This window comes from Ochotona princeps, chromosome X (assembly GCF_030435755.1).
Source record: "Ochotona princeps isolate mOchPri1 chromosome X, mOchPri1.hap1, whole genome shotgun sequence".
NCBI lineage: Eukaryota > Metazoa > Chordata > Mammalia > Lagomorpha > Ochotonidae > Ochotona > Ochotona princeps.
In genome coordinates, this window is record NC_080865.1 from 102,735,220 (window position 1) to 102,758,324 (window position 23,105).

The 23,105-nt window shown below is 38.9% G+C and overlaps 1 protein-coding gene across 1 annotated transcript in view; it reads left to right on the top strand.

The window, feature by feature from the left end:
- The window catches only part of AFF2 (ALF transcription elongation factor 2), a 484,531-nt gene that overhangs the window by 142,345 nt on the left and 319,081 nt on the right, over positions 1–23,105 (top strand). The window contains exon 2 of the mRNA XM_058659060.1: positions 14,791–14,911. Coding sequence (XP_058515043.1) covers positions 14,791–14,911 — 121 coding nt within the window. The remainder of the gene's footprint in view (positions 1–14,790; positions 14,912–23,105) is intronic.

The following is a 23,105-nucleotide window of genomic DNA, read 5'->3' on the forward strand; positions in this document are numbered from 1 at the left end:
CTTTTTAAGTACCGCAACAGGATCTCCAGGCATTTAAAGAAAACAGAAAGAGTTTTATTAGGTCAGAAGGAAACTGAATATATTGGTTACAACTTGCTTGCAAGTGTTTCTGACTGCAGCCCTCTGCTAAATGGAAAATTGCAGGAATTTCCAGTTTTTATTATTTTTAATAAATAAGCCCTCTAGCCTCTCCCTTTCTTTCTCCCTCCCTCTGGCTTCTCTGTGATTGTGTTCAACAAGCATATTTTCAGTGGGACCATTTCTATTACATAGCGATTGAGCTCTGATTTACACATCAATTACCTACATTCATGGAGTTTTGCATGCTCCCCTAGCTGACATCAATGAGGCATAACTGCGTCGACGCTTTATTTCATACCAGTTTTGGAGAACTGAGACTGATGACTAATCATATCGAGAGACAATGTGCTCTAATACAGGAAACAGTAAATGCTTCCCTTTGAAAATCTCATCTGTTCTGTATGAGCTCACCATTCACACGCTTATCATGTTCGTCCATTTTTTTTGGCAAAGATCTCTCTTATCGCAAGTGAAATTAGGGCGATACTCTTGAATACAAGCATTTGTAAAGATCAGCTCCTCATTTTCCAGTCTACTCCGCCCTTCCAACCAACTCCTCCGCCACCACACACACACACACACACACACACACACACACTCAAAGAAGAAAATCTTAACTGTTTCCTGCCAGTGTCATAGGCAATTTCACTAAACATCCCGCGGATGATCCATTGGACTGTGTTTGACTGACTCCATAATCTCTTGTGCACTTTTCCTCATTTGTCCCTTACGATCACCTTTAGTGTCACTTGGTTCTTGCTGACATGCAGAATGTGAACTCATTGCTGACGGCTCAGCTGGAATCCAAATATCTGATTTTGCTGCCTACTCCAAACCACTCTCAGAGCATAATCACTGCACTGTGTTCACATCTTTAACTACATGCTATGCATTTTGGAATTACTTATTCCCCTCCTGAACTGTGAATTTCTTAAAAGCTTGTATCACGTCCTGGCTTTACTGAGCACCCAACATGGCACCTGTACAGCAACATAGTACATATTTGTTGATTCAGCAAAGTAATTAATATGTTCATAAATCTGTCAATATTTACCCCTGATCTTGGACAGAAATAATGTTTGTCTGTTATTTGCCCATTCTTGTAGTCCAAAAGTACTTATTAAGAGGTGGCTCTTGAGCGTGGCACTCTTCTAGGTTCAGAAATGCAATTTTCCTCTTCTGTCAGTTTCATTTAACACCTAGGAATCCTCTTGAAGAAGGAAAGGAAGAAAGAAGATTGAGTTGGAGGGTCAGTGCAGAATTCTGCTAAAGCAGCAGGAGAGGAATGGGAAGCATGCGGTGTGCAGTAGAAACGATAAGTCCTCAAGTGTACATTATCTTCACTTGCCCTGCTGAGGCCTGCAGTGTAACTGACTCAAATATGTGGTCTGAAGGGGTTTTTACTTGCTGGGGTGGCTGATACACAGTACCGTTGTGAAGCTTCTAACAAAAGACCTTCGTTGGCTCACGGTTCTGGAGGCTGACAGTCTGAAATCAAGCTACCAGTATAGGTGGTTCCTTTAGAAGGAAGAATTCACTCCACACCAGTTTCGCAGAGTGCTGCACTTTTTGACATTCCTTGTCTCGTAGAATCACTCACCTCCTTCACCTTCACATGGCATTCTGCCTGTATGTCTCTGTTTTCACATCCTTCTAGAAGTATGCCCAATGTACAGGTTTAGAAGCCCATCCTTCTCTCATATGGCCTCCTCTTAACTATGTTTGTAAAGACATGTTTTCCAAATTAGATCATGTTCTGAATATTTGGAAGTCAGAACTTCAGCATGATGGTTTTGAGGTAACACGAATGAGCTCCCAAAAAGGGGCTCTCCTGGAGAGTAATCAGTCAGGGTGTCAAGTGTAGCCCACGGAAGAGTGACTTCTGTAGATCCACTGCACTGATGGTAATGTGCAGAGGGCAGCAGAAGCCGACTCTACCCAGGGATCTTTGCAGCTGTCGTGATCTCATGTTAAGAACAGAGCTCTGTGGGGGTGCCCCATGAAAAGTAGCAGGGGCAAAAGTTAAACATGGAGGGATTTAGAATTTGCCTGTGTAAAATTAGTGAGTGAATGTTGATCAAAGGGTTTAGCAAAACATGAAAACAGAATCAGCTTAAAATTGTCAATTATAAGCTGTTCCTTAAGGGCATTAATTTCCTTATTTTAAAAGTAATTAAGAATACTGTTTCTGAGGAAATATTGTTTTTAATTAAGTAGTTAATGAAATTGCTTTGCTTGTAGCTAACTGAAAATAAAACACCCTTTTGTTACATTTGCCGACCACCCGTGAAGAAAATCTGGCTGAGGTCCCTGTGGTGTCCACCCACTTCCTGTGGCCGCGGTAACCGTCACCTTTCAATGTATTATTTATGAGAAACCAGAAGGTTATATTGCAACTTTGACTTGGAAAAGAATTTCTGATATTTAAGAAGTATACAGATGAAGTACTTCAGGGAGCTTCTACTTCAAAGGGCAAAGCTATCTTGGGGAGGTTATTACACAAGTAAATGATGCTGGGTTCAGGACATGGTACAGGAAATGAAGCCAAGAAGCACTGGAATGAGACAAGGGCTCAGTCAAGAGTACAGGACAGAGTGAAGCTTTGGAGGTCTGAGTAGGACATCATGCCCACCATGCTAGGCAGACTGGGGAAAGCCATGTCAATTCTGGCTAAAGGCGAGTAGAAGGCAAGGAGCAGGAGGAGAGGAGGCAGAGCAGGAGGCTGGCCCTCCAGCTATTCCATAGGTTCCACCAATTGAGTCTCATTATAAGCTAGGACTCAATCCACCACAAAGGACTTCAGAGCTGCCACAGCACTCCGAGCTCATCACTGCTCCATTATGCCTCTTCTCAAAGAGATACATGTAGCCATCATGACAAGGGAAAGCATTTTTGCATTTCCTTGAAATAAATCAAGATTTTAGTCTAAGAAGTCTTTGCAGCTCAATCTAAGTGTTAACTGATTAACTTAGGTAATTATGAATGGGATGAATTTCAGTTTATACTAAATAGTGCATGAGAAAACATTGAAAGAAATATGAAACAACAAGAAAATAACTAAAAGCTTATTACCTCTGGCAGATGCTCCTAAGGGTACAAGTAAGATTTTTTGTTTTTTCATATAATATAGTTAAATTTTTTGAACTTCTCAGAAGCTATTAGTATATAAAATGGATTATTGCATCGATTATCTGATTTTTTTTTTTGGAGTATGGCATTCATTCAAACCTCTTCCCTCCATAATTTTCTGGAAATAATTTTGGAAATACCTGAGGCAGCCCCTTGTTGGGAGCTCTCTTGGATTTCCCGTATTGAGTGCGTGTAATACAGTGGTCCCTGTTAATGAGTCAGTGAGCCATAAGGAGTGCTACCAAAGTAATTTTTCAATGAATGACTCAAAAAAAGTGATTTTAAAAGATTTTAAGTTCAAATGTACTGTTTTTCACAATAAGGTTTTGTAGGTATAGGGGTTCTTTCCTTCATCCTTTTTTGTTTTCCTCTCCCACCCATTTTCTCTGAATTATCACAGCAGTATAGTCCTATAGTAACAGTTACCAGGTTGGCTTTCTGCTATTTAAAAGTATCATGGGCCTGGCGTGGTAGCCTAGTAGCTAAATCCTCACCTTGCATAAGCCAAGGTCCCATATGGCCACCAGTTCTAATCCCAGAGGCCCCACTTCCCATCCAGGCTTGTGGCCTGGGAAAGCAGTTGAGGACAGCCCAAAGCCTTGGGACCCTGCACCCATGTGGGAGACCCGGAAGAGGTTCCTGGCTTCTGGCTTCAGATCAATTCAGCACTGGCCATCGTAGCCACTTGGGGAGTGAATCAGCAGATGGAAGATCTTCCTCTCTGTCTCTCCTCCTCTCTGTATATCTTATATCTAACTTTTCAATAAAAATAAATAAATCTTTAAAAAAAGTATCATGAGATGGTAGGTATAGGCAAAAGTAAAAAAACTTAATATCATACTACATTATACAGGTATGATTAGATAAACGAAGAGACAGAGAGAGAGAGAGAGAGCTGTTTCATTGGTTCATTAACCAAAAGCCCACAACAGCCTGAGCTGGTGGTAGAGGCCGAAGCCAGGAGTCATGAAATCCGTCTGAGCATCCCAAGACAATGGCAGGAACTCAGAGATTTCAATCATCATCCATTGCCTTCCCAGGAGTGTTAGTAGGATGCTAAACTGGCAGTGGAGTAGCAGGAACTCTAACCGTTACTCCCATATGAGGTGTATTCATCCCTAGTCGTCGCTAAATGTGCTGCTTTACAAGCCCCACCCTCAGAACCACAGTTATTCTAACATGTTTCTCTTTCAAATGGAAATCAGGTAGACTCAGATAATGTTGCAAGTACAGAACACTCAAGGCTCCTTAGATATTTATTGTGCAGTGGAACTTTCTTATAATATGCTGTGTACGTAAAGAAAAAGGGTGGGGAAAGCTTGACCTGAATTTGAAGGAGGTGAAGGCAAAGAGCCACATATTTGTAAAGAAATGTTTGACACATCCTGAATTGCCTGGGAGAGCATGGAAATGACACTTACTGAAGAGGCAAATACCCAAGCAAGGAGAGAAATTGTGCCATGTCTCTCAGCCAACAATCGCCTTGTGTGAAGACAAAATGATTCAGTCTCACTGGAGAGATTTCTTTTAGAGTAGCTTAAAGGTTTCTAAAGAGTTGTTGATATCTTAAGTACTGTTGCAGACAGATGGGAATCTGGGTTGCTAGAGTCATGGCTATTCTATATAAAAATGACATTTTCACAAAAATGAAACATGGCATTTTAGCGTACTCTTACACTATTGTTGATAAACATAATCCATTTGAGTCTCTAGCTGTGCTTGCTGTTCTGAAAAGAATGTATCTTATGTTCCAAGAATGATGCTAAACCAGTATGTTCTGTAGGGGCTCATGTTTTTAGACACATTCCTTGGATCAATTATACCATATCTATTATGTGAACACAGCTTAAGTACAAGACTATGGCTTTCTGAGAGTGTGTGTCTCTTCTGCCAGGAGCACTGGCATCATTTTGGCTTGGAAGTGGCCTTCAGACAATAACCTCAGTGGTTCTTTTGTCGCATTACTTAATTAACATGTTGGGCAGGTTAATCTTCCTGTGTCTCTAGTGTTATTGTTCCTTTTCTTCTCCATTAAAAGTGAATTTATTGTATCAACAACTTTCATTTTCAAAGCATTTCTCCCACAATATGTTAGCAATGTATACATCTGTATGGTAAAATATATCAGCACCTTCAGGTTAATCCCTTGAGATTTAGGCATGATAAAATGGATAAGATAAAGAATCATTAATCATTCCATTGTAAAAATCGTATCATTTGATGCTTGGCACTCATTTTGGGGACATTTAGATAAAATTAGACTGACGCATGTACTGAGCATGGGAATTTACAAATCTTTCCTGAATGATTTCTATGGATAGCCCAAATGGAAAGCTAGATTGGAAGAAATCCTTGGAAAATTTTAAAAAGATTTTTTTTTTTTATTTGAAAGGAAGGGCTACACGAACATTCACGTGGGGAGAGAGAGAGAGAGAGAGAGAGAGAGAAATCACCTTCACTGGTTCACTCGCTAAATAGCCACAATGGCCAGGACTGGGCCTGGGCAAAGCCAGGAGCCAAGAGTTTCATCTAGCTCTCCGATGTGGATACACAGGCCCAAGCTCTTGGGCTGTCTTCTGCTGCTTTCCCAGGTGAATTATCAGGGAGCTGGGTCCGATGTGGGGCAAAGAGGGCTTGAACTGACACCCCAATGTGATTCAGTGGCTAAATACACTAAGTCACAATGCTAGTCCCTTAGAATATTTTAAATTGAAAGGTTATTACTTTAACTCTGAAGTCATCATTAATTTAGATGTATCTACCAATCAATTTGATCCCATTCAGTCCTTGATCATATTTGAGTGAGTACAGAAAATCTTTCAAGGATTTTCTAATGAAATGTAGCTTATCATGTTAAGTTCCAAGAGAGAAGTTAGTTGTTGTCAATCATAAAATTTCACTTTATTTTTTATAGGGTAAAGACAACCTGTTAAAACTATGTTTAAATAGTTTGGTCATCTGTAGATCTTAGGCCACATCTCAGACTTTTTAAAAGAGCTGATTAGCAGTCAGGGGAGGGCTGACATGGGTACAGCCGCCATGGGCGTTGTAAGCTGGAAAAACGTCTGTGTCCATTTTTTTTCTTATATAAGTGTCAGCAGTTTCCCAGTTGTTGCTAAGTATCAGATGTGTTCATGCGATGACGCAAAATGTGATCGAAGTGCCACTGATCTCATCCATTGCCAGTGAGCCTCCAGCAGTATTTTACAGAAGCCTTTCTCTCTCACAATTAGATTTTACTTAGACACTGCCTGCATGGAGAGAGAGGATAAAAGTCATTTCCATTTTACAAATAAAGAAACTCAGACTTCCAAACACACACACATACACACACACAGAAGCTATTAATCATGAAGCAATGTGTAAGTGAAAAAGATGGTGCCCATGTGGATCTTCTCAATCTGAATGTCATCTTTCTGGACACACTGTGGCATTCTTCCAAGTTTTCTGTGTGGCAGCCTGCTTCATTGATGTGAAATTAGGTTTTTACTAAGTTTTCCTGTGGCTGGATGTATTAAAGTATATTTGTAGCTCAAGGATTTGGTGGATTTTTTAGATAAATTATAATATCATTTCAGGAGTTTGATAAGATAGTCAAAATTATTTGAATAATCTTGTGAAAAGAGCATACCTTTTCCTCATGATATCTGCATTTGTTGCTATTTATTTATATATAGGAAGTTTCTTTGTGTCCCCATGTAGTATGCAGTTAGTGACTTTTGAAAAAAGCTTTTGACCCTAAGGAGTGAAAAGTCTAATAGGAAGCTTGGAGAATCCCAAATCATCTAAAAGATTGAGCCCTCTTAATGATCACAACATGAAGGACTAAAGAATGTTATAACATGTCTGTGCTTTAAAAACGATATATTTCGTGGAGGAAGCCAGTTGCTAAAGGCCACATGTTTTAGACTACCGTGTATATGAAGTATCTAGAACAGACAAATTTATTCAGAGAGAAAGTGAATTAGTAATTGGCTACAACTGGGCTGGAGGGGAGGCCTGCCGGGCAGGGTACTGTCAAGTGCAACATTGATGAAATTCTAAAATGATATGGCAATATCCGAAAAGCACTGGGTATACTAAAACAATTGTATGCTATTGTTGTAGGGTTTTTGACCCTGAATACGGCAGAAACCTCAATTCTTGTCTCTCAGGAAAGAATAATTTTCGTGCGGACACAGTTTAGTTTTAAAGCAAGATTTATTGGAAAAGCTGAGAAAGGAGACTCCCGTCCTAGTGACGGGAGGGGGCTCTGAGATAGAAAGGACCCTTACCCCCTGCCATAGTGGCAGGAGAAGTGGAAAGAGACCCTAGTCCCCTGCCATAGTGGCGGGAGGAAAGCTGGAAAAAAGAGCCCTGTTAATGGTGGGGAAAGCACCTTTTAAAGGCTTACTTCAAAGGGATTTCTCCAAAGACAAAAGGAAATTTCTGGTCCCCATGGTATCTGGCTTTGAGACAAAAGGCCAGAAAGGTGTCAGACATGCTACTTCCTTTCCAATGATAAGGAGACCAGTCTGAGGCCCTCCCTTACAATGGCCGGAGACAATGGCTGATGCTTCAGGTGGGGAATTGATTGTCCGTTGCCCTTGTCTCTTGGGGAAGCATGTTCCTGATATGTTAAAATATGCACTTGTGGGCCTGGCACAATAGCATAGAGGTTAAGGTCTTTGTCTTGAACCCGCCCAGGATCCCATATGGGCACTGGTTCTAATCCCGGTGGCCCTGCTTCCCATCCAGCTCCCTGCCTGTGGCCTGGGAAAGCAGTCAAGGATGGCCCAAGACTTTGGGACCCTGCAACCACATGGGAGACCCGGAGGAGTCTCCTGACTTCGGATTGGCTCAGCTCCAGCCCTTGCGGCCTCTTGGGGAGTGAACCATTGGACGGAAGATCTTCCTCTCTGTCTCCCCTCTCTGTATATCTGCCTTTCCAATAAAAAAATAAATAAATTAAAAAAAATATATATGCATTTGTCTCGGGAGAGATGTGCTCTGGTGAATCCAAGACATGGTGGGGAAAATACCCCTCTATATTTTAGAAAAAAAATGATGGCTTGGGGACCCAGAATACCCTAACTGCCTACTACCCAGTCTAACTCCTCTCTCACTATAAATGGGCAAAATTATATGCCATGTAAATGATTTATCAGTGAAGACACTGCAAAGGCAGCAGAGATAGCAGGAAGGACAGAGAAATGGCTGTAGGAAAATCTGTCCACCTTCACTGGAGGAAAGTTAGCTAGGCTTTCTGCTTCCATTTTCAGAACAGAAAAAGAATTAAGCAACTCCTAAATCACCTTTAACTGGAATATTAAGCCTACTTCCACCAGGACTTGTATAAATATTAATATCTATGTCAATTATAAAAGCACAAACTTAGAAGAACCAGGAGAATCAGCACTGGCCTAGTTCTGTAAGGTCTAAAGAAATTGAAAAGGTCATATAGGTAACTGTTAGTTGCCTGTAATTACAAAACAATGTGTGTGTGTGTGTGTGTGTGTTTTGTCACTATAATTCCCATCATGATGGTTTTGGTTTTGAGAGCCAGTGTTTGATTGAAGCAAGTCTTTTTGCTGAATAAGAGTCTTTCCATCCAGAGTTCTCAAATAGTTTTGTTTATTATTACTTCGGGAAATACACTTACTCAGAAAATTCCTTTTCAAAGTCAGATTATCTTTTGTTATATGCCTCCAGATCCAAGGGCCTCATGTTGGCTCCCTATATGTGTAAAATAATTCTGGCCTATTTTTAGCAGATTTTGAGGCTGTTTTGAATTTAGCCCTTTATCCTTATATACTCATCAGTACTATTAGAGACAATATAGAGATTGGAGTTGTTTTTCAATGTAACAGATAACTAAGGTTCTCTTTTTTAAGAAATAGAAGCTATGTGCAGATTAGCTTTGTATCAAATTCAAAATAGAGCCAAGCATGAAAAAGTAGTCCTTGAGACTCTGGAACTCAGAATAAATATGCACAAATTTTACAGAAGGAAAAAAATTCATTCAGCAGAAGCACAAGCAATGAGTTACAGCTTATGCTTGTCCCTGGGGTGAATTAAATATGTGTTTTATGTTCTTACACAAATACTAACCAAAATAAAGATGTTTAATGTAGTTGGACTAGAACATAGTAAAGCTGAATTATTTACCTTCACACACATTATTGCAACAATAGATTTTGTATTATTTAGCAGTATTTTTAAACAAATTTGTCATTAAAAATATTAGTTTTTTTAAAATGTTTCCCCAAGTAGTTTTAATTAGGTAACAAATGATTATTAAACTTTATGAAATATACAAGCTAAATGAATTTAGTCTGTTTTTACTACTTACCACCCCCTGCCACTTCCCCATAGATGCTGTTAATTTTTATAATCATTTTATTGTTTTTAGATTTTCCTGAGAAAACATGGCTTTTCTGTACTTCAGTCCAAAGTAAATTCTTCGGTTTTTCGCTACTGGCAATTTCTAGTGAAGCATAATCCTAAGGAATGGAGACCGATAGAGTGCAAGCAAAACTCATAGCATTCTGGAGTGGGGTGGCAACACCAGGGGCAGGAAGCAGAAACGGGGGATTGAGGAAGTAGCTGCTTTAGCAACAGAGAAACCTGGGTTTCTGCCTCCTAGTTCTGCCACAAACCTGCTGTGAGGACCATTAACTTTTTAAGCTCGATTTCCTTATCTGTAAAATGAGGGCACCACACTTAGGTGGTGTCAGGCGCTTCTCCATTTGCAGTCTTGATTTTGAAAGACTAGCCTGTGTTGTCAGCCTGAGTGGGCTACCACTGTGAGCTAATGAAGATGGCATAATTAAACCTTCCGTATCTCAGTCAGTCTACCTATCCCCTGGGTTTTATTGCTACACGGACATACCTGAGACTTCCAATGTGCAAAACGAGAATTACCTCCATACAAGATTGAATCTAAGGACCTGGACTGGAGAATGTGCCATCAAAGGGGGAAAGGAGTAGAAATGTTTGAACTTAAAGATAATGAGTGAGCTTTGAGTATTCCTTTGCTATTAAGTTGGTGAAGATTTAGGATAGAATCTCGCATTTTAGGAGGACTTTACTTTTCCCTGTGCAAATGAGGAAACTTGGCTATTAGAGGTCAGGAAAGCAAATGGCTGTGTGAAAACTCAGCTTAGGTGAAAATCTTGTCTTAGAAAGACTTGCTATCATGCTTTGCATCAGAATGATTGTAAAGGGGACTTATTCTTCTTTCTGTGTTTTTTTCCTATTGGTTAACGTGGATGACAGTGAAAGGAATTCCAGAAATACAGGTTAGAGAGAAATCAAAAGTCTGTAGCTAATTAACAGCAAATTAGTTTACACATTCGTTGGCTTGTATGCCATCTTTATGTGACAAACTTCATTATAGCCAGGAGTTAAAAAACAGTTGAAAATATACCCCAAATAAGAGTGATGAATCTTTGAGTCAACTTCTCCATAGAAACATGGGATTTCATGTTGGTAAGATCAATTCATTCTGTGCTCATCACTGTGAATAAACTTGTGTCATTTAAACCAGCAACATAGTGATTAAATCAGATTTCTGGCTTCTGTATTCTTTGTGGACTGTGGAGCCCTTTTCCGTTTGGGAAATAAGCTACAGAGTCTAAAGATACATCCAGTCATCTGGGAAGACTCATGTTCTTTCCTGCAGCCACTGCAGGGCTTGCCGGTTCAAACGCAGCCTAGGTGAACTGTAAGAAGTTTAATTGAGTAGATAAAGAGGTCCTCATAATTATAAACTGCAGTAGGTGTAACAAGAGGCTAAATACATAGCTGTGGCTTCAATTAGCTGGTGCTTCAAATTAGTAATGTCGGTTTCAGTCAGAAATCAGAGACGTTATATGCTGAAAGCCTCATCACCGTGTAGTTCATTCGTCATTAGACCTTGCCATGTGAAGCTTTCAATACAATTCTATGCTGAGTGAGAAAAGGAAATGTTGGAGATATTTGGTTGCCTTCCAAGAGCACTGGAACTCTATGGAGATTAAATTCATTCTCAGCAGAGATATGAGAATTAACCGTTCTTTGTTATATGTGTTAAAAATGCAGCAGGCAGTTTTGCTTTAACAGATAACAACCTTAAGCACACTCAGTCTGCTATTCAAATTTGCATCTGGAATTTGGTAGCTAATGAACTGATGCAAAATGCAGCCAAGAGCCTCCTAACAAATCAAAGCCAAGTCTAAAGCCCCGAAAGTGCCCTTACTGCTGGCAGCTTGAAGGGCTGTCACGCAAGTTGAAGCAGCTTCCCTTTTTTCCCCTCCTTCTTTTTTTTTTTTCCCTTTAGGGTTTTAATTATATCTTTCCCTCAGAGGAGAAGGAAGATAGTTTGCAAAGCCAAGAGACCAAAACACTTCAGTTTTCTTCTTGGGAGAATTAAATATGATCTATGGGCCTGTCATTCTGAGCTGTCAGGTGCATGAAATGAACAGATAGCTAGAGATCTGACATCTTGCTTGCATTACTTAGAAGCAAGACATTTTGCTTCTTGTTTGGTTGTGGCGAATCATCTGCTGCAGAAGGCACAGAAATGACGTGTCCTTCGCCTTCACAACAAATCTTTCCCTCCCACTAAATACTATTCTGACTTGTTATTCCGCCCCTACCTGACACTGTCTCCTGCCCACATTTGGGCAAATTGATGGGTTTGGATTATGCATAGCCAGTATATATGGTGTATAGGTACAATCTTGTTCTCCACACAAGATTAATGGAATGATGATGACCTGATGATTTGCCTGACTGATTTCGCATCAGCCTCCAACTGGGACACGTAGCAATTGTTTGGGTTTCTGATCTCAACATGCGAAGGGAAATGATTGAGAGCACAAGGAAACATGGCACTGTGGAGAGTTTTTGAGCCTAACATGATAAAGCTGGATTTTGCTCTATGGACTTGGTGTCTTTCTTGAGCAGGCATGCTGCAAAGGTGTGGCATGGATTTGGGGGAGGGATCTGCAGGTTTCTTTTGCTTTTCCCAGCCAGTGACACCATATGCTGAGTATAGGAATGGTCCAGTGAGCTCTTATGTATATGGCATTGTTTGTATTATGAAAGTACATTGTGAATTTAAGCATCCTATAAAATTTTGCCATTATTTAAAAGTGAAACGATGGTTGTATTTTATCCACGAGATATGGCTACCAAAATTACTTTGAATTTGACAATTCAAGTCCTGTAACAAGTGGTAGATTAATCACTACAGTGGTATCATGCATCACAAGTACACCAGCACTGTTAAGCTGCATAGGCTGTTCATGCAATAGGCTGTTACTTTGTAAATTAAAGTTACGCTACTCATGAGCAATCTATCTTACCAACGATAGCAATTAATGTTTGAGATGTATTTAAAACCTGTCAACTATACCTTTATATCAGTAAATACCCTGTAATTTCTATAGCTCGGATGTTCATTTGCATGCCAATTATCTAATTAATCTGAACATAGTAATATTAACCCATAGAAGAACATCAACATCAATACAGCACCTGCTAGGCATTTTTTGTGTATTCCTGTGACTTAAATTTGCCCAGTGCATATATATACACATATTGAATAAGGGTGACATCAAAAGTAGGTAGAAAAACCCTATGAACAAAATAAAAATAATTACAGGAAGAATATTACTTATTTGAAGTACCTGGGACAAAGTGTTTCAGATTTTGTATTGTTTTTATATGAAAATATTTGCATAACAATTCTAAAGCACCTTTAGGTAAGGGCCAGGTTTAAACATGAAATCCATTTGTGTTGCATATATACCTTAAACTTGCCGCTTGACCATAAATTTGAATAATGATTCTGATGTGTTTGCATTTTGAAGTCAAGAATGGAATTTTCCAATTGTGAAATGATGTAAGTGCCGAATCTTTAGGAATTTGAATTTTTAAATTAGGGATACTCAGCCTATATCCATAAGACTTACAGGCAGTGAATTAATTAGCAGTCTTCTGAGGGGAGGGGAATAGTTGTTTTCTTTATTAAGAAAACACTGATTAGTGTTCCCTCTGTAACACTCAAGAGTCTGGATTATGTAAAGATATCTGAGACAGGAAAGTAGATTTAAACATTAGTATATTTTGAGTACAAAAAAATGACATCTGTGTCATTTTTTTCATTAGACGCGTTTCAATGAACTCTTTAAAAGACTTGTGTGGCTCAGTGAGGTAGCCTAATGGCTAAAGTCCTTCCCTTGCACATGCTGGGATCCCATATGTGTGACAGTTCATGTCCCAGCAGCTCTGTTTCCCATCCAGCTCCCTGCTTGTGGCCTGGAAAAGCAGTGGAAGACAGCCCAAAGCCTTGGGACCCTGCACCTGTGTGGGAGACCCGGAAGAGGCTTCTGGCTCCTGGTTGCTGATGGAAGATTGTCCTTTCTATCTCTCCTCCTCTCTGTATATCTAACTTTCCAATAAAAACAAATAAATGTTTTTTAAAAGCTTTTTGTGTACATGAGTTTAAATAATTATAATCTTATCTTTTAATTCACTTTTCGATCAAATCTTAGAATTGCCCTGGTATCCTAAGTGTTGCCCTAATGGAAAAGCCAAAACTCTGACAAGAGTCATAGTGCAATAAAATTTTTTTTAAAGATTTATTTATTTTATTACAAAGTCAGATATACAGAGAGGAGGAGAGACAGAGAGGAAGATCTTCCGTCCGATGATTCACTCCCCAAGTGAGCCGCAACGGGCTGGTGCGCGCCGATCCGATGCCGGGAACCTGGAACCTCTTCCAGGTCTCCCACACGGGTGCAGGGTCCGAAAGCTTTGCGCTGTCCTCAACTGCTTTCCCAGGCCGCAGGCAGGGAGCTGGATGGGAAGTAGAGCTGCCGGGATTAGAACCGGCGCCCATATGGGATCCTGGGGCGTTCAAGGTGAGGACTTAAGCCGCTAGGCCACGCTGCCGGGCCTGCAATAAAATTTTTATAAGCTTTGAGCATTAAGGTTATTCAAGAGTTTGGGCACCTCTTTGCTATTTAATAGCTCGTTTAAGCCTAGACTACCTAGAATTTCCTCTAGAGCTCTCAGTCATCTTTGAAATAAATTATGCAAAGACCAAAACAACAACAACCACACAAAAACTATTGTAGGCATTATTGTAGGCATAATTCAAAATATGTCCTAAACTGTTCTGTGGTTTCATTTAAACCAGCTTATTCTAGCTATGGAGTTAGAACAAAATTCCAGTTTCTCTGCAGATCCATGGTTTGATCGTGCCTTTCCCCTCAGATTTTGTGACATCTGTGGATTCTGAGCCCTAGGCAGCTGGCAACACAATGTCATTCTAAATCAGTACCTTCCTGCACTGTCGGGAGTGTGTGATTGCTTCCATAACCAAATGAGCACGAGGGAGAGCTGTGCTTTCATGGTCATGACCATAACCTGTAATAAGCAAATTCCTATTTTTTTTTCTTTTTCCTTTATTCTAAACAACTGCTCAGGATCTTAAAACCAGTGGGAGTAAAGAAGAATATTCTCTGTATTCTTTTTCAAAAAGGACATCTGGACAATTTCTATGGCTTAATTAACCTTTTTTCCCCTTTTGTCTTTCTCTTTTCATATCAGTCACTACGAACAAGACCGTAGTGCTCTTAAAAAGAAGGAATGGGAGCGGAGGACTCAGGAAGTCCAGCAAGAAGATGATCTCTTTCCTTCAGGCTTTGATCTTTTTGGGGAGCCCTACAAGGTAGTTGAATATGTGCGTAACTTATCTTTCGGGGAGATGATTGTTCCATTTTTTAAACTGATGAATCAATATTTACCTGTGATATAAACAAGTTACTTGCAGAAGAATTTATTTGACAAGTAAAATAAGTATATCTACTATGTTTAGGCAATTGTAGGTTTCTGAGGAAGTCTTTAGAGACAAATTCCATCTTCTTTGGAAAGCAAGGTAGGATTTGCCCAACACTTTCTACAGCAAGGAATGCCCCACTGGATGAATTCCAGTGCTTTGACTGTCAGAGAGACAACTCTTAAAGACTTGGTCAGAATGTCAATGGACATATTTCAAATAGATGTAATTCTCCTTTCCCAACATTGCTACCCATTGCAATGCCATTGCTATCATTTTGCATTTTATATTGTTACCAGCTGTTCAGTGGCTTGAGCACTCTTTGAAAACCACTGTTCTAAAATAAAGAAAAAAGCCAATAATTTTTTCTGGTGGTGAGTAATCACATGTTAGGAAATTATTCCTACCAGAGGAGATAGCATAGCTATGTTGATTTCCTCATGTATTCTGGTTAGTGTGTGCTTCAAAACATGAAAGTGCTATGTCTACAAGTATAGATTTTATATTGACTGAACTTTCTATTTTGAATGAAGATTTGGGCGATTAGAAAAAGTATAATAGAAGAATGTTATGGAATTGCTGACAGTTAATTGGCTTTTATGAATTCAGTGAGAGTGTAATATTCTGCAATGAAACAAAAACAAGAAATAAAACTGAAATTTTAAGAGGTGAAAATTTACAAGAGCACTGTTTAGCCTACAGCGGCTTCTGGGAAAAGGAAGTTCTGGGAAGTTCTGGGAAAGAGACCGCACGTTTCGGTAGGGGGTAAATTGTTTGGATTGGTGAGTGCTGAGACCATCATCTTCTTCCCTTGCTCAGAACAACTGAACAATTCTTGATTGAGGCACTCAGATTGCTCCTGACTTCAGTAATCCTGATAGCCTTAGATCCTGTAAACTGCTAATTTTCAATTGTACATCCCATATTTTTTTCTATCAATCTTTTTATGTACACATTTCATTGTATGCTTTTAGATATTTGATTCATTTAACACACATTTTTGAGTGCTTATTGTACACCAGTCTCTTTACAAAGAGAAATAATGCCTAACCCCTGCACTCAAGTAATTCCTAGTTCAATGGTAGAGGTCATTATGGAAAATTCATGTTATAAATGCATATTGACCGTTCGGGAGATATGCGAAGGGCAGAGATCAATGAAGAGTTTATATTTCGCTCCAAGAATTTCAATTCAAATCTGTCCTTGGAGAAAAGGCATTACAAGCTTTTAACAAGAGGCATGGCCAAGAGAAAGGTACAATTCAGAAAGATTAATTTGGGCAGTATGTGCAAGGATTTAAAGGCATAGGAAACTAGAGGAATATTAAAAAGTGATTTTAGTTTCTAAGGGGAGATTATGACAGCAAGAATTTAAGGTAGAATGAGGAAATTGAAATGACACTAAATGGTGTCTTATTTGAATACGGAGGACTATGGGACAGAAATGAATGATTCTGAAGTGGTTTTGTTTGTTTTTCTACTTGAGACGATGATGGTATTAAAAAGTTGTTCAAGAAAATAAAAGGATTTGTGCTTGTAGAGAATAATAGTTCAGTTTTGAGCATGTTAGATTTGAGATTATGATTGGTAATATCTATAAGGATATATATATATCTCATATATATATATATGTATATGTATATGGAGATCATACGAGCATCAGATTTATACAGGTGTCAGTGAAAGCTGGGAGAATGAAGGTCATCACCAAGTTATATCATGGAGGAAAAGACAAAAAGTGAGTGCTGGATAGTAGCTACATTTAAGGAGCAAAGTGGTGTTGTAAGCAAAGCATTAGAAAGAAAACTTAAAAAGGGAGTTATCACAGAGATAGGAAGATAAGAAGGAAAGACACATTTACTAAAAACAAAAGGATCTTATGGAATGTCAATGCACTAGTTACATCAGAGTCTAGGAAAGACAAGAATGAAGGGGGCTGGTGGATTTGGCAGTTAAAAGATAATCAGCGACCATATGGGAAGTCACATCATTTGGTGATACTGGTGGCATTGTGGAGAGCCAACCAGGAATTGTAGAATAGCAAGTGGTTAAGTAAAGGAAGAGAAGTTGATCAAGCGTTGATTTGGGAAAGAGGTTTTGCAGAAAGGAATTTTAGAAAGTGAAAGCAACGATTATGTTGAGTAAAGAATCTTTTTTAATTGAAAGAAATGTGACCATCTTTTGAGATTGATGGGAAGGGGCCAACATCAATAGAGAAGCAGAAGTGGAAGATACCTGGAAAGAGTTGACCCTGAGTGGAGCAAGCAAACGGGGGAGATTCATTACAAGATGACGAGTGGATGAAGAATCCTGAGTCAGGGGCAGGAAGAAAGGAATGAAACATTGAAATGACAGTGAAAAGAAGCAGAAAAGTGTAGGAGATATTGGGGTTAAAGAGTCAGACTGGGAATAAAGAAAGGCAACAGGTTCATAGGCATCCTTCTCCTTCTCAAGGTGAAAGAGGAAAAACCAAATGAGTTTTAATTCTTATCTTTGGATGGGTGAGAAAAATAAAGTTTGCTCCAAGTATTTATTTTTCAAAATCAGTGTCCATCCCTCATCATCACCACTATTATGTGGTGTACAATGCTTGCTTCTTTCCTGCCTTCATATTGTAAATCATGTTGCAATAATGGTCTGTTGTCTTTTTTTTTTTAAAGATTTATTCATTTTATTACAGCCAGATATACAGAGAGGAGGAGAGACAGAGAGGAAGATCTTCCGTCCGAGGATTCCCTCCCCAAGTGAGCCGCAACGGGCCGACGCGCGCCGATCCGATGCCAGGAACCTGGAACCTCTTCCGGGTCTCCCACGTGGGTGCAGTGTCCCAATGCATTGGGCCGTCCTCAACTGCTTTCCCAGGCCACAAGCAGGGAGCTGGATGGGAAGTGGAGCTGCCGGGATTAGAACCGGCGCCCATATGGGATCCCGGGGCTTTCAAGGCGAGGACTTTAGCCGCTAGACCACGCCGCCGGGCCCTGGTCTGTTGTCTTTAAGGTAGATGCTAGCTGTTAATAAGGCTGGTCATATAGACACATATTTATCTGCACATATTAGCAGTATATTTTTGAATAGGCTATTAAAAAAAACTGTCTCTTAGCAGTGTCAGAAGTTTTCATAAGATATCTGTCTTGGTAATACAAGGGTACATCAGGTAGAGACACAAGTGGGCACATTAAGTCTAGTTCAGGTCCAGGCCTGTTGTATAATTATCTTCTTACATTTGTGCCCCTTGATGGGGAAGAACCGTTGTTCTTGGGTCAAAACCATGAAAGAAATGAATGATGCTAGCAATCCATGGCCTAGTAATTGTGTTTCTTTCAGCCTTGCTTTGTTGATCAGTTGCATTCATCTTCAGGATTCTCGGCAAGATTATTAGGAGTATGAATCATTTCTTCTCTTGAATCAAGTTTTCAGAACTAATACACACCTCCAAAAGTGCCTTCGACTAAGCCTCAGGTGAAAATATTCAAAGTATCTGAACCCATTAGTGCCAGTGGGAGTCAGAGCTGGCTCACAGTACATTGGTATAAAACAAGGAGATATCACAGCCATTCACTAGGGTTATAATGGGAATACGTCAACATAAAATAGGATCAACATAAAAGTAAGAATTCCTCATGTAGTTAATTAAGCCTTTAAGTAAATTTTTTGCTATTCCTAAGCCTCATACATTGCCTAGTCATTTGCTTTGTAGAGTTAGTGATTTCTGATTTAGCTGAGTGAACACTGGTTCTTATGGCCTACCCTCATTTCTTGGTAGAAAGAAGAAATGGTGATATCTCATGTTCTCTGTGGAGACATTTCTTTGCAGTTTCATCCTATTACAGCTGATGGGTGGATAATTTCTAACCCAATTTCATGTGATTTTATAAGAGAAAGTTGTTTATTGGCAGGTAGGAAGTCAGAGGACTCAATAAGTTTACCTACTGGGTGATTGTGGAGAAGAAACTTCATTCCTCTGGCCTGTAGTTTCCTTGTTTCTGTGGTATTTCATAGTAATTCATAATAATAGTAGCATTTTGTACCTCTTCACATCTCAATAAGAATAAGAAAATTGAGACTCAGGGAGCTTTTCATGTCTACTTCAGGTCACTTGTGTTCAGGTAGGTAGAGGCCAATGGAGGCCAGAATGACTGGTGGCTCTATAGTTGTTGGACAGATCAAATTGAACAGTCTGGGAAACTTTATTTTGAAATCTGCAAAGTAGCATGCAAGTTCAGACTATCATCATTATTATAATTAACAAAATAAAGTCACAGCTTATGGTAACTCTAAAACATTATAATTAAGAAAAAGAAGCACTGATTTGCATACTCTAATCTCAATAAAATGAAACAATGCACTCCAAAATTTCTTTTTAATTACTTTTATTCAAAAAATACTGTGGTACAATACAGCACCCTCCTAGAATGTCAATGTTGTGATGAAATTACAGTCTTATTTGTAGATAGCATTAAAAAGCCAACTGAGAGAAATTTGAATTTCCTAAAGTAATGAGAGGCAAAAAGCTTAAATGAAGGAATGCTGTTAGTCATGAGCCACAAAGCAGACATGTAATTTTTGCCTGAAAATGCTTGAAAAATGCATGTTCTTGATGATAGAGAAATTGTGATTACCTGGAAAATAATGGTTACAGAGGCTACCTTTAAGGAATCAACCAATTATCTACAACGGAAAGTAAAGAATTAGCCAAATTGAAAAAAGCCTGTTAATTGATTGAAATGGCCAAATTTCATTCTTTATGTTTATAATGTTCAATCAAGACTTCCAATAGTATCTTGCTCCTTAATAAGATTACTAAGTCTCCAGAGAGCAAAAGGAACATTTCGTATGAATCAGAAATTGCTATGGAGCTCAGACTGCAATGTGCAATTGCATATAAATGTATTTCATTCCCCAATGGGGTTTTCTATAGAGTGAGTCTCATAGCCGAATCTTGAGAATTTTAAATCTGTTTGACCTGTGATGGTGAGAAGCCAAAGAATTTACTCTTGTGACCTGGACTGGACTGTTAAATTATTTGTGATTGTTGAATGGTGGGCTTGAGGCTGTGTGTCTATGTGTGCTCTGTGGCTCACCCTTCCTCACAAGTGTTTTGAATTTTCCAGTATTTGCCTTAAAAATGACAATGGTAATTCTGACTTAAAGCCACAACATGTCTGTTATACAAAGCTTGTGGAACTCCTTCAATCATCAAGTCAGAAAGTGTCATCCATGACTTGAGCATTGAATTGTTTACTATGCAGTTTCTGTCACAAATGCTTTTGAGACAGTTATGCTGGGAGGAACTTAGTCTGTGGGAGATGATAGTCCACTATTCCTCTAGGTTATCACAGCTACATCACTTCTATGTCATTGTTGCAAGAAAAGCACATAGTTCAGGCCCCACTGACTGTCTGTGCAGTGGTTCTCATATCTGCATCTTGAAAACAGGCTGATAGTTGCTCACCTCTAATGATAGGAAGACGTATTTGATTCCTATTAGCCTAGAAATCTACTATCACAGGTAGATTTACCTTCACTGAGTTAGTATTGCTCTTTCTTCCTGGTCATGATGGGAAAGACAGACAAGAACATGTTTTCACTTTCTGGGGAACTAGTGCCCCAAAACTTGTTTTATTTCTCCAAGATTCTTGCAACAAATGAAATAGAGTAATTTCTTTTTTAACATTTTGATCTTAGACAATGATTTTTCTTGACTAATAAATTGGTACTTCCTTCCTTCCATCAGACAAAGAACATTCTAGTACCTATGAGCTTTTCCTTTTTTACTTAACTGTAAAAGAGCTAAAAGTTCAGTTTTTTCCAGTCATAGTAACCAAGTTAGCCTGACTTTTGTCTTTCCATTTATATATCCTTTACTCCAAGCTATTGCAAAGTCTTTATTTTGATATAAGCATGTTATGAATTATAATTTTGCTCTGTTCCATTTGACAGTAAGTTTTTCATACTTAATATGCACCAGACATAGTACTATGTCTGGGGTATATAAAGATAAATAAAAAGTGGCCTTGGGCTTTTAAGAGATTACAGTTGTATACAATGAGACAAATCATACTAGTAGATGTTATACTATGTAGTCAGAGTTGATTTTTCCGGACTTATTGAGAGAAATTTCAATTTATCCTTTGTTTTATTCATATATGTATATATATATATAGCCATAATTTTAGACTAATACATTTAGAAATTCTTCTAATTTCAAGCATGATTTATAATGTAGTCATGCAAGAAAAATTAAGCATACATTAGAAACCTGGATTATTGTTACAGTAAACATAAATAAAAAAAACTGGATATGATTTCTCCCAACCAAGGACAGAGCATGTGTTTTCCTGTTTAATGCTAGAAACAAAACGGGGTGTAGCTTGCTTGTTTTCCCTCAAAAAGTTGGTTCTTCAGTTCTGATGAGATAGATCTGAGATAAGAACGGAATGACGTCTCAGAACATGGGGTTGTTACAATGATCTTTGTGACACCTAAAGGCAAGGTGGTTCTAATTCTGTGAAGATTGGTTTCCATGGAAACCAAGTAGGAACACTATGGGAGATGAAATGATGTTCTTTTTCACTTATTGGGCCAGTTCTCTTAAAATAACTAGGAATTACTGATCACTCATCTGACATGAGCGATTTTATTCCCAGGGTAAACACAAACCTGAGATTGGATAAAGCTTGCTCAGAATTCCGGCTGGGCTGTCAAGACAATTAAATTTCTTGTTTCAGGGATTAAATTAGAAACTGGTTTCACCTGCTATCCATGGTTCATTATGCAGTCCAGTTGTAGGAGACCACTGTATGCAAAGAGTAGCTGCTTGCATTTGCTGAAACATTTTTTGCCATTAGAAATGACAACCTTGGGACTCATATGGAATAAAAGCTTATACCTATGAATAGCTTTTAAATGTTTTGCAAATATACTTCTAAAAATAGAATGTGTATTTAGCTGAGGATTATGTAACATTACTTGTTTAATTACTATAGTACCAAAGTTGCATATAATACAATGTAAGATGTTCTTGAAGATAAAAACTAAAAACTGACGCATTTATTTGATTTCTGCAGTTCTCCATTTCCAACATATTGACTTTAGAATATATTTAGCACATTTTCCCTTAATCTTTGAAATTCATAACTTACTAGTTGCCCTTGTTATGCTTGGAAGTGCCCTGTGTGATTTACTATGAATCAAAGGAAGTGCCCAGCATCTAGAGACTGTGCCGAGGCCTGGTCTCCATCTGCTGCCCTCTCCTCGATTGTCCTTTCTCGACGTCCTTCTGTCTACTCTCAGTTTCTTGAAGGTTGATGCTCCCCAGGGTTTTCTTCCCTGACCTGATCTTCTCATTCTATATGGTATTTTCCTTAGTGATTTCATTTATTTCCAGTACTTCACTCTCTATTCATCTGCATATTCTTCCAGTTTCACATACATAGAAGCGTAAGCAGCTATACAACTTAGATGTAGACTGAGATGTCAGATGGGGAAAGGTGTTCTCCCCGTAGGTACCAGGAGAGAGCAGCCTGCGTGCAGGCCCTGTGAGAAACCCTGCATGTTAAATGTTTGCCTTCATTGGCTGGTACCAGTGGGGATGTGGTCACTCCCTCCTGTGCATGGAGTGTACGCATGTTGATCCTTAGACCTGTAGGCCACATAATGTGATATCCTCCCTATTTGGTGGCCGAGTTGTCACCTGATTCTTTGGATATTGGTGGGTATCTTTCATTGAAACGTCTTAGGCCAAGATAATGAAGCCTAGGCACAAAGAATTCCTTTACTCTTCCAAATTCAAGAGCTTATTTGTTAACTTCTATAGCATTTAAAGAAAATTCGAAAAAATCATTTTGAAGCTGAATCAACTGAGATTTCATCAATATCCAAGCACACTCATGTATTTCAGTCATGAAAGTTTTGTTTGTATGTCACACAACACTTGCAAGAGCTTAATTATTTTAAAAAATCTTAGCCAATGTAGTAGGATTAATATTCACACAGGGAGGAATGCTGTAGATGACATGTTGCTTGTCCATATAATAATTTGGTTGCCTCTGTGACTCTGCATATTAGATTAACATCACTTTGAAAAT